The 12,177-nt window shown below is 48.3% G+C and overlaps 1 protein-coding gene across 3 annotated transcripts in view; it reads left to right on the plus strand.

Moving 5' to 3' along the window:
• Nucleotides 1-8,630: 8,630 nt before the first annotated feature.
• Nucleotides 8,631-12,177, plus strand: part of MCC (MCC regulator of WNT signaling pathway) — a 204,968-nt gene continuing 201,421 nt past the window's right edge. For 2 of the 3 annotated variants that reach the window (XR_014503049.1, XM_083403790.1), the window contains exon 1: nucleotides 8,631-8,984. Coding sequence is in view for 1 of the 3 variants with exons in the window: in XM_083403790.1 (XP_083259916.1) it covers nucleotides 8,830-8,984 (155 nt within the window). In the remaining 2 variants the exon portion in view is untranslated. The remainder of the gene's footprint in view (nucleotides 8,985-12,177) is intronic. The other variant, XM_083403794.1, reaches the window with a different exon arrangement.

A 12,177-nucleotide genomic window follows, 5' to 3' on the forward strand; every position in this document is an offset into this window, starting at 1 on the left:
TTGTATGGAATAAAGTATGATAAGAGAAACAAACATACTGTTAACTGTAAGCATCTCACACCAATGCTCATTAATAACAGAATTTTCCTTTGCACTGTGTCTTGAAAGGCTTTATAGATAAACCACCTAGTGCCAGAGCAGTTTTGAAACCTATAAACATGTTACCTATAAACTCCAGCTCAATAAAAAATGAATCCATGTCTGTAACCGAAGCTTTGAAAGATGTTAAAAAGTCTTTGATCTTTTTTTGCAATTTGGAAACATGAAGCCATTTTTCATGTGCTCACATGCTGTGTTCATTGTATCATCTCTTTTCATCCATCTTCTCCTTTGATTGAAACAGACCAAGAGCACAATCCTATGTCTACTCTGAAGTAAGCTGTTGAATTCAATGGGGCTTATACCCCGGAAAAAGAGATTTTTAGGATTCATCCTTAACTTTCTGTATGCTTTTGGATGCCACGCTGTAAAGTATTTTTACTTTTTATTATAAAATACTGAAACTAGGGGTCCAAGTTTAAAGCATATGTTATAAATCCCCTATTAACCCCTTTTCTTGGTGTCACTACTAAGGACCAATTTTGTTTGCAGGCAACTAAGGAATACCCTTTATAAATCTTGTTTTCCTCAGGTAAATATTACACATGGGAAATATTGTACAACCACATGTAGATCATTGCCTGTCACAACTGCACACAGGCTGGGAAGTAGCTACTAGTCATGACTTCACAAAAACACATCACAGTAAAATGTACACAAAGGTAGTTGTCATATGAGAATCTACATGAAGGCTACAGTTTCTTTTTTGGCCTCCACAGCAGACCTCTCTGCCAATGGATGAACCTCCCTCACATAGAGTGAGAGGTTTAACCCTCTCTAGTTTGTCATTTTTTCACTTAACTCATCCATCCCCAAATCTGTTTTCTTCCCACAGGAGAAAACAGGAACGGCTTTCTTTTCTCCCAGGTGAAAAAGCAGCTGGGATAGTGGAGGGGAAATGGCAGGTTTGAAAAGCAGCCTCTTCCCCCAATGTTCCTCTCCTTAAACTGAAAACCCTATAAGACTCCTTGTGAGCATCTTGTTTATACTTCTCCTTTATACCTACAAAGCAATAGTGCTTAGGACAGTGTGACAGCCAGTACTTTAAGGAACTGGTTTCACCACTTTTACTTCCCGTTCCATTTTTATAACATCCTAATTTTTACTGTGCAGACAAATTATGACAATATAAATGTTGGGATTAAGCAGGTTTCGAAACACTTAGTGGAGACGAAAGTTGCTTACTTTTATCCAGCACACAAATCTAATAGAAACTTACAGAAGTGGAACTGGTTCTGGTTCCATCAGATCCATCATTGCAAGCAACATGGGTATGAACATCCTTTGAGAATCTGCTTGTGGTTTAATGTCTGAAATGCTGTGGGTACAGACTTGAATACTGCCATTGATCAGACCAAGTGGAGTGCTGGTTGGGACAAGATGCCATGCTCCTCAAACTAAGCCTGATTAAAAGAGAATGCTTATGATAATACAAAGGTGGTAACTAACTCTCTACACTCTAATAAAACAACTAAACACCATTGGTCAAAAATGTAGGAGAGATGTAGGAACATATTTCCATATGTGGTGGTCCAGTCCCGTCATTTGGGCTTTCTGAGACTGTGTCTTCCAAAGAGTTAGCCTCATTATCTCTCAATTTCTTTGCATGCTGTGAGAGAGGATGTCATACACAAGGAACTTCTCAGATTCCTATTTGCAGCAGCATGTTTAACCGTTGTGAGATGTAGGAAGGTGATGGACAATGTTAACATTATGGGATATTGGTAACAACAAATGTGGAATATTGCCTTAACTAAGAAATTTCCAAAGCAAATACAAGAAGGCAATTTCCATATGATGTGTCTTATACCACTTTGGGATTTTCTCAAAGCATCCTGCGACCTATTGTTTGTTAAGGGTGTGTAAGTTTCAAAAATTTAGGGGAAGCCAAGGCTGTTAAAGTGATACAAGAATGCTTTAAATCAGAGGTTTTCAACCTTTTTGAGTCCACAGCTCCCTTGGCCAACTACATTCTTTCTGAGGCACTCCCCCACCCCACCCCACCCCATCCCGCTGTCCAAAAGAGAGGTGCCTCTTCACACTGACCCATAAGGAAGAGGATGCCCCCAGCCCAAAGGAGAGTGGCCAGAGGTGAACATGAGGCTAGCTAGCACCTTACCTCAGGAGGCAGTAGAGGGCGCTTCCAGCCCTGCATGGTGGAAAGGCTCCCTTTCAGCACTGGGCACTCAGCTCCAGGAAAGCCTTGCACACAGCAAACACAAGAAAGGCCAGCACAGAGCCTGCCTGCCTGCCTGCCTGCCCTGTCTCCCACTTGTATGTCCATTCCAAACAGCAAGGGCTGGTGGACTAGCCGACTAGGCTCCCTTGCCTACTTGCTTGCTTACCGCAAGGCCACCTCAGCTCCTGGCAGCCAGCACCCCTAGGCCAGCCCCAGAGGCACCATTCGCCTGGGGAGCTTGTAGCCAGGGCTGCTGCAACAAACAGCCATGCAAGCCTTTGGGAGGTAGAGGTCCAAGAGGGCATCAGGGGAGGGAGGGAAGGAAAGAGGGACAGAGGCCCGTGTTGCCTGCGGCACTCAGACCATCCTTCATGGCACCCTAGGGTGCCACGGCACACTGGTTGAACGGCACACTGCTTTAAAGATATGGTGTGGATGTGATCACTGTCAAGAAGCAGGTGCTCTGAAAATATATTGCAATTGGGAGATTACTGGAGGCCCTTTCTGGATGTAATTAAAGAACACGTGCAGGAGAAGAGATCTGATTTTGATCATATAGCTCAGTTGGTAGAGCATGAGACACTTAATCTCAAGGTTGTGGTTTCGAGCGCCACGTTGGGCAAAAGATTCCTGCATTTAAGGGGGTAGGACTAGAGACCCTCACGGTCTCTTCCAACTCTACAGTTCTGTGTTTCTATGCAGTGAAGCACAGCAACCAAGGATTAAAAAAATATAATGATGCCGTGTCAGTAGTAGCGAAACTGTTTCAGTGCCAGGATAACCTGTTTGCTGTTACACACAGTCTAATTATTATCTCTAAAACTTCTTGGGAAATAGCCTGTAGCTTAATGAAAGGTGTTTCAGGTGATTGGATTGCTGCCCAGTGGGGATGTGATTGTTGGATGCAGTGCAGGCCATGGTTGTGATGGGGGACCTCTTTGCTGCTACCATCACTGCCATGGTCACTAGTAGAGACAGAGGTCCCTGGTATCTGTTGTGGTTCTGGCTTTGTCACCACATGAGGGGAGGTCCCACATTAGTGTGTGTGTAGTGGGTAGTGGAGCAGGCTGTTGCTGTTGCTGCATGCTTCTGTTCTTGGGTGCCCACCTCCCTGCTTGCATTAAAGCTTTCTTTCCCATGGACCCATGTCTGGTGGCATGGTTCCTTGGTGTTTAGATGCTGTCTGTGAGCTCAAGGTATGTAGGGTGGTTGCAATTGCCATGCATTTGGGCGGAGAAGGTATATCCATGTGTGTTTGTTTGTAGGAACCCAAAAGTTTCATTCACAGTCTCAGCTTTAGTCCAAAGTGCAGGACACAAGATTTAGAAGTCTGCAAGCAAAGTTATAACATGCGTAGCTAGGTAAAGGTAAAGGGACCCCTGACCATTAGGTCCAGTCGTGGCTGACTCTGGGGTTGCGGCGCTCATCTCGTTTTATTGGCTGAGGGAGCCGGCGTACAGCTTCCAGGTCATGTGGCCAGCATGACTAAGCCGCTTCTGGCAAACCAGAGCAGCACATGGAAACACCGTTTACCTTCCCGCCGGAGCAGTACCTATTTATCTACTTGCACTTTGACGTGCTTTCAAACTGCTAGGCAGTAGCTAATACGTTATTCCAATACTTGATACACAACCTCTAAATTGACATTTTAAAAGCTGGATGTGACCAGTCTGGTACTCACCCCAAGCAAGAAAACTGTGCTTACAAGCAGGGCCTGCACTAGGGGTGCAGGGCACCTGGGCGCTGGGCTCTCAGGGGTGCCAGGCTGAGAGTCCGGGGCCTGAGAGTTGAGTCCAGGGAAGAGCCTGCCCGTCGGTTAGAGCGTCATGGTGGGCTCTTCTGCTGCGGGTGGCTCTGCGCTGCAAGTTTGGGGGTGACCAAGCCAGCGAGACACTGAGGCAGTTGGCCGGCTCTGCCCTCCTGCACGCCTGGGACTGGGCAACCTGGGGGGGGGGGCGCCGGGTGGATCTTTGCACCCCGGCGCTGCATATGCTTGACAGCCCTGCTTACAAGTGTGCGTTCCTGCAGGTGGTTTGGATCTGAGTCAGTCCCTCTGACTCTCCTGCCGCCTCTGCCCCCTACAGCCCCACCCATTCTCTCAAGGGGCAAAGAAGAGGCTGACTCAGATGGCTGCCCCTCTCTTTCTGTGACATCTGGCAATGAAGGGGCAGAAAGCCCTCCCAACTGAGTGTTGGCCTCTCCCCACCTCTGACCCCTGGATTCTCCTCCTCCAGATGTCACCAGCCCTTCCCTTCTTCCCCTTCCATGGTTCATTTTACATATCCTACATTCCTGCATATTTTACTATAACCATTCAAATCAGTTTTCCACTTTTATATCAAATATTATTTACACTGTTGAATTTATCTTAATGCTGCCAGCATTTTCAGCTGTGCACAGTTATTCTCCATATATTCAATAAATGTTTTCCACTCTTCTTTAAATATACGTAATTCTTGCCCTCTTATTCTATGTGTTAAATCTGCATATTCTGTCAACTTAATTTGCCAATCCTCTTTAGTTGGGACCTCGCTCACTTTCCATTTGGGGGCTAACAAAACATGGGCCGCAGATTTAGCATACATAAATAACTTTTTCCGACACCTAGGAATTTCTGTCTGGATTATTCCCAATAAAAAGGACTCTGGTTTTTTGGGGAAAGTAATTTTAAACATTTTTTTTTTCAACTCATTATAAACAATTTCCCAATATACTTGTACATTTTTACATGTCCACCACATATGAAAAAAAAAGGTTCCCTCCACTACTTTACATTTCCAACACGCATCTGATTCTGATTTGTAGATCTTAGCCAATTAACTAGGAGTTAAATACCACCTGTGGATCATTTTTAAATAGTTTGATGCATTTATTTGTGTGGTAACTACCACACAATAAGTTGGATCCCATAATCTGAATTGCTCTTTTACCTAATTTTATAGCAGATTGTAGAATTCTAGTTCATGGCAAATTCTGGGGTATAATTGAAAATATGGTGCTATCAAAGAGAAACCAAAGATGTTAGCAAGTCACTCGTTTTTCATTTCTAAAGCATTGGAGTATGTCGAAAGTTATGGGCCTTTTGTCTCTTACAGGTACAACAAAATTGGCTCAGGGGAGGCTCTTGCTAGTTCCTCTGCCCTCAGAGACTTGGGTTGGTGATGGCTCAGGAGAGGACATTATTTTTATGATTGTAGGTTGATTAAACGTGTTTTAATGTTGTAATCTGCCTTGGGAGCTTAAGGTGAAGGGCAGGAAATAAATAATTTGTCTGACCTCAGGAAAATAAAATGTACCAGGTTCTGGCTGGCTGGAGATGAGTGAGTGGACACCACTTCAGAATACAAAAGATATTTATGGGGCTTTGGCTGATTTGGCTGAGTTTTAAGGGGGGGGGGAATCAAGAAAAAAATATTTCCCCCCCCAGCCCCAAAGAGCAGCGTACAGGCTGCACACAACCTCTCCCTGCCAGAGGGGTTGCGCGCAGCTATGGAACAAGCCAAAGCAGCGAGTGGGATGGATCCCGCTCGCTGTTTTGCCTTCCCCCTTAGCCCCGTGCAGCCTCTACCTCCTGGGAGAGGCTCCGTGAGGCTAAAGAAGCCATAGCCCCGTGCAGCCTCTCCTTGCCGGAGGGGTTCCGCGCGGCTATGGCACAAGCCTGCATTCGCTCCATAGGACGCACACACATTCCCCTTCAATTTTTGGAGGGGAAAAACTGCATCCAATAGAGCGAAAAATACGGTATTTTGGGTCAGTTTAGCACATTTCGCTAAACAGGACTGAATCAGGCAAAGTGACTTGGCAGAAGAAGCAAATAAGAGATCTGAGGAAACTTTTGTACTTGAGGAAAATGTTTATTAATGTAAACAAAACCCAGGCCCAGTGCCAGGTTGCTGGAGGCCCCAAGTGAGGGGACTCTGCTTTTGATGCTATGCTTCTTCGCTGCTGCTTCTGCATTCTTCCACTGGGCTGTAACACAGCGTCAGCAGGGAGAGAGAGCAGTGGCCCAGGCTGTGCTCCCTTGACAACAGTCAGTCCCGGTCAGATGTCCAGCTTGCCAGCTGCTAATACCTAATTAAACCACCTGATAGTCAAACAAGAATGATATCACATGTTGTCATATCTATTTGACATTTTAGAGAAATATTCTCCCTCCAATATATGACCTGAATGAGAAATGCAAAGTTTGCTACAAAAACATGTCCTGCGATACCTTACAGACTAACATTTTTAATGACAAAAGCATTCATGGATTACAGTACAGATGCATGATGTGTTCTCCGAAGACAGGGGTCAGCAAGGTTTATCTTGCCTGGGTCGGATCGGCCCCACGGAGACAGTGGCGTAGCGTGGGGGGTGCAGGGGGGCCCGGCTGCAACATCTGGGGGGGCGTGCGCTCGCACTCGCAGCTCTCTGCCCCTACCTGGCTCACTCACTCTCACTGCAGTGCTGGCTGTGCGAATCCGATCCGAGCCGCCGGGTCGCCGCCCACTGTGGAGGGGGGGTGCCAGGCATGCGGTGCGGTGCGGAGAGAGAGCGAGGGACTATCTGGGGGAGGGACAGTGCAGCGGGGGGCGCAAATTACTTGCCTTGCCCCGGGTGCTGACAACCCACGCTACGCCACTGCAGGGAGATCCCTCCGTGGGCTGGATCGCACCAACCATTTCCGGCGTCTGTGCATGCGCAGAAGCGATTTCTGGCACCATGGAAGTGAGTCCCTGCACCACGCTGTGCTGGTTTAGCGCAGTGCGCGAGTGGGCAACTCGGTTCGGGGGCAGCTTGTGGGCCGGTCAAACAACCTCTGTGGGCTGCTTCTGGCCCATGGGCCTTAGGTTGGTGACCCCTGTCCTAAGATGTAGGTATACAGGCATACCTTGGAGATATTGCAAGTTTGGTTCCACACAACCGCAATAAAGCAAGTAATCACACAATTTTATTTATTTCCCAGTGCATGTAAAAGTTATGTTTACACTATACACTACTGTACTGTAGTCTAATAAGCCAGGTCCCTGGCTGCCAGTGGCGTAGCGTGGGTTGTCAGCACCCAGGGCAAGGCAAGTAATTTGCGCCCCCTACGCGGGTGGCGCTGTGGGTAAAACCTCAGTGCCTAGGACTTGCCGATCATCTGGTCGGCGGTTCGAATCCCTGCAGCGGGGTGCACTCCCGTCGTTCGGTACCAGCGCCTGCCAACCTAGCAGTTCGAAAGCACCCCGGGTGCAAGTAGATAAATAGGGACCGCTTACCAGCGGGAAGGTAAACGGCGTTCCGTGTGCTGCGCTGGCTCGCCAGATGCAGCTTGTCACGCTGGCCACGTGACCCAGAAGTGTCTGCGGACAGCGCTGGCTCCTGGCCTCTAGAGTGAGATGAGCGCACAACCCTAGAGTCTGTCAAGACTGGCCCGTACGGGCAGGGGTGCCTTTACCTTTACCTTAACCCTAACCCCCAGATGTTGCGCCCGGCCCCCCTGCACCCCCCACGCTACGCCACTGCTGGCTGCAGGGGTATGAGGGGAAAAACCTGGCTCCAGCCCTAGCCAGTTCCACTCCCATGGCCAGAAGAGGAGTGGTGGCTGGGGGGGAGGAGGCTAGGGGGTGAAACTAGGTTTTATTTCACCCAGGTCAAAGATCCAATTTGGCACCCCACCATGCATATTTGCATACCCCAGGGTGCCACAGCACTGGTTGAAAACCACTGCCCTAGCCAGTCTTACCTGGCAAGGGGTACCTTGCACGTCAAGGAAGGAGTGGGGGGGGTAATGTGGGAAGGGGAAAGTTATTCTTTTGCTGTTTTGTTTTTACTTATTTCCTTGTTTTTATCCTGTATTTTATTCTGTGACCCGCCCTGAGATTTTATGATGAAGGGCGGTACTGTATTATAAATCAAATAAATAAATGCGGGGAAGGTAAAGAATGACCTCTATTTCTGATGCCACTTTGGTTGTGATTCGCTTGGAGAGTTTGTGCTTCGAATGAATGAATGCTGCGTTGACCTCAGAGGAAGGCTAGGATTTTGAGGGGGGGGGGGCCAAGAGAACTTGCTCAAAGCCAAATCTGGGAAACTCGTCGGGGCTGAGTCGCGAGTTGCGGTTTTTCCCCTTCTATGCCACTAGCTGGTCAGCAGCCCAAGTGGTGCTCTGCAAAACGCCGGAGAAGAAGCTCCGGCCCTTTTTCTCCCTCGAGGGGCGCGCGACTTCTTCGCCAGAAGAAGGTGGCTGAGGCGGGCGGCTGCTGCTCCTCCTTGCAAAGGCGCGCCGGATCCCCAGGATGCCGCTGATTGGCGCGCGAGGCGGCGCGCGCTGAATTCGTGCGCGAGGCGAGGAGAAGCGCTTGCCTGGGATTCCCCCCCCCCTTGTTTGCATTGTGTGGCCCTCGCGCTTTGTACGGCTGTAGGGCCGGGGCGGATTTGCGCGCGCGCGCGCGCGCGCGCACACACACACACACACACGGGCTTGTGGCTGAGGGAAGCACAGACGGAGAATTCCTAGGGACCGGACTTGTGCGGACGTTGCCACCTCCTCCTCCTCCTCCTCCTGCTCCCCTGGAGAAGAGCGCATGATGGCGGCAGCGGCCGCCCCGGCCGTGGTGGTGGAGGTGAGCCTGAGCAGCACCGCCAGTAGCAGCAGCGACACTTCCAGCACCGGCGAGGAGGAGAGGATGAGGCGCCTCTTCCAGACCTGTGACGGCGACGGCGACGGCTTTATCAGCAGGTAACCGCAGCAGCTGGGGCAGCCGGCTGCTCTCTCTCTGCGCGCGCGCGCTCGCACGCACCCGCCGAAAAAGTGGCAGCTCAACTTCTGAGCAAGTTTCTCAGATGCGAGTTGCGCTTCATGCACGACGGAGGTGCCCCCTGACAGACAGACAGACCGGCAGACAGACAGATGGACGCTTCTTGGGCAGGGGGGTCAGCAGGGTGGATCAGCATCACACCCAGGGTAGCGTGCTGGCCAACCACACAAATATTTTGTTGGTTTTTAAACAGATAGAAATACAATAGCCATCACACACTTAGCCAGCAGTACAGCTAATGGTGTTTGTTTTATCCATTGTCTCTAGACCCGTGGTTCCCAACGTGAGGCACCCTCCCCACATGGGGCGCAATTTGATTTTTAAGGGGGACAATTTGGAAACTTGTTTAGACCAAGTTAATGGCCTTTTAGGCTTCCTCCACATGAATGGTACAGTGGTACCTTGGGTTACATACGCTTCAGGTTACAGACTCTGCTAACCCAGAAATAGTACCTCGGGTTAAGAACTTTGCTTCAGGATGAGAACAGAAATTGTGTGACGTCAGCGGGAGGCCCTATTAGCTAAAGTGGTACCTCAGGTTAAGAACAGTTTCAGCTTAGGAACGGACCTCCGGAACAAATTAAGTACTTAACCCGAGGTACCACTGTAGTTCACTTTTTGAATAATAAGAATTATATGGCAATGGGGGGGGGGGCATCAGGATTTTAGAGATGCTTAGGTGGGGCAAGGCCAAAAAAAGGTTGGGAACCACTGCTCTAGACATACACTTTACACATTCAGTATTCAAACATATTACTTGGCGTAAACCTTCCACTGAGAATATTGAGCAGTTGGTATAAGAAGGTCTTGTTTTTGGTCATTAACATAGTTCAAGAGAGGGGTCCACGTTTCTTGGAAGGTGTCTCTATTCGTTATGCGTTTAATTTCCCTCCTTTATCTGGTGAGATGCTCAGACATTGCTGTATCCCAGATATTATTTCCCCATATGTTGACGGGTATTTCAGTCTGGTTCTTCCGTTGCTGAGCTATCGCTAATCCTGCTGCGGTCAGGAAGAAGCCTACTAGTTTGCCTGTAGTGTGCTGACCTTTCTGGCAAGGTGGTCGCTGTGACTCTGGAAGCCTTCCTATAGAAATCGGTGGTTAAATCTTTCGGAAGAAACTTCTACCCAGCAAGTTATTCCTCTCCTTTTTCTTTTTTCTTTTCTTTTGTTATTGTGGTGTCAGGCAGTTATGTTCTTTGCCCTGGAAACTCCTGAATGCATAAGTGCTGATTATAGCTGCATAGTGGTGGGGACTCCAGGCGTTCTGTTCGCGCCCCGAGGCACTTTCTCCTTCATTACGACTGTACATGCTGAGCTGTAGTTCAAATTAAGCTGAGCTGGTAGTATTAGGTTCATTTGCACCAATGTTGAGGGAGCAGGTTGAAAGGAGAAGGCAGCTTTTCAATTTCAGTGTTACACACAAATGCGAAGACCCTTGTGCTCAGCTCAGGAACTTGCTTTAGCTTGGCATTGTGGCAGCAGTAGCGGTTCACACCCTGCTGCCAGCCAGGGAGAAGGTGTGGTCTAAATTTCCTGTTCCCAGTTGTCCAATAACTGACCCCCTTGCTAAAGGGCTTGACACTGCATGATCAGGGATGGGGGTGAAGTACCTGGGAACCTCTGGATTTCCTTGGACTCCAGCTCCCATTGGCATCAGCAAGCATAACCAGTGATCAAGGGTGATGAGATTGGTAGTGCAATGACATCTGGAAGTCAGTGGGTTTCTGGTAGCTGGTCCAGAACATCTCACAATGCTTGGGTGGAGCTGAAAGGAGTGAAAGACTTGATCATGGTTATGTTGACCCCTGATTTGGTTGTGCTGATGATCTTATCTAAATGGATGGCACTTCGGAAGAAATAGAAGCAGAAGGGTTTTTTTTAGAGGGTACCTGTATATGACACTTGTGAATAATGGCTTTCATACAGAGTGTGCACAGCTGCAGGTAGCACTGCTAGCCAAGGTAGCATGAGCATAGCCGGGTGGGGGCAGGGGGGGCAGATGTTCCCCCTGAGATCAAGTAAAACAATATAAATACTTAACTGACCAATCACATCGGTTCTGCCCTCCAACGAAAGTCTTGCCCTCCCCCAACAAAAGTCCTTGCTACACCCATGCAAGGTGGATAGTATACATGTTATTTCATTTGTTCACATGCATTGTTTTCCCCCTAGTGGGAAGAGGCACAGGACAGAAACAAAACAAAATTCCTATAAAGTTGTTGTTTAGTCGTGTCCGACTCTTCATGACCCCATGGACCAGAGCATGCCAGGCACTTCTGTCTTCCACTGCCTCCTGCAGTTTAGTCAAACTCATGCTGGTAGCTTCAAGAACACTGTCCAACCATCTCGTCCTCTGTTGTCCCCTTCTCCTTGTGCCCTCCATCTTTCCCAACATCAGGGTCTTTTCCAGGGAGTCTTCTCTTCTCATGAGGTGGCCAAAGTATTGGAGCTTCAGCTTCAGGATCTGTCCTTCCAGTGAGCACTCAGGGCTGATTTCCTTAAGAATGGATAGGTTTGATCTTCTTGCAGTCCATGGGACTCTCAAGACAATTCCACTATGTGTATTTCTGCGACTTGTTTATGGTGGGGAGGGGAGGGAAATGTCATGTTTTTACATGCCCCAATGAATAAAATCCACAGCTCTATTTACAGCTTGTCTGATTTTCATAGATCATAGAATCAAAGAGTTGGACGAGAGACCCAAGGGTCATCTAGTCCAACCCCCACAAATGCAGGAATCTGGCCCACAGACATCTCTGGGTGGGCTTGAACCATCAACCTTATGGTTAACAGCCAGATGCACTGAACGATTGTGCCACCTGAGGTGCTATGTAGGGCTAGTTTTAAGATGCATGTTTTTAAAATGTTTGGAAATTGATAGATGGTATTATGTAAGGGAATTTTTATTTGTGTGTATGTGGTTAAGCTGTCAACACATAGTTGTTGGGTTTTGTGGATTATCGTATTAGCCTGAATATAAGCCTCACTTTGGGCAGGGGTACCTTTACCTTTTTTAAGCCTCACTTTCCTCCCAAATTCCGACTGTGAAAAGTTAAAGTGTGGCTTATACAGTATTCACAACTTTATGGTATGCAGCCAGGAGCGCGGGGCA

Source organism: Podarcis tiliguerta (assembly GCF_965153285.1).
Source record: "Podarcis tiliguerta genome assembly, chromosome: 11".
In the NCBI taxonomy this organism is placed as follows: domain Eukaryota; kingdom Metazoa; phylum Chordata; class Lepidosauria; order Squamata; family Lacertidae; genus Podarcis; species Podarcis tiliguerta.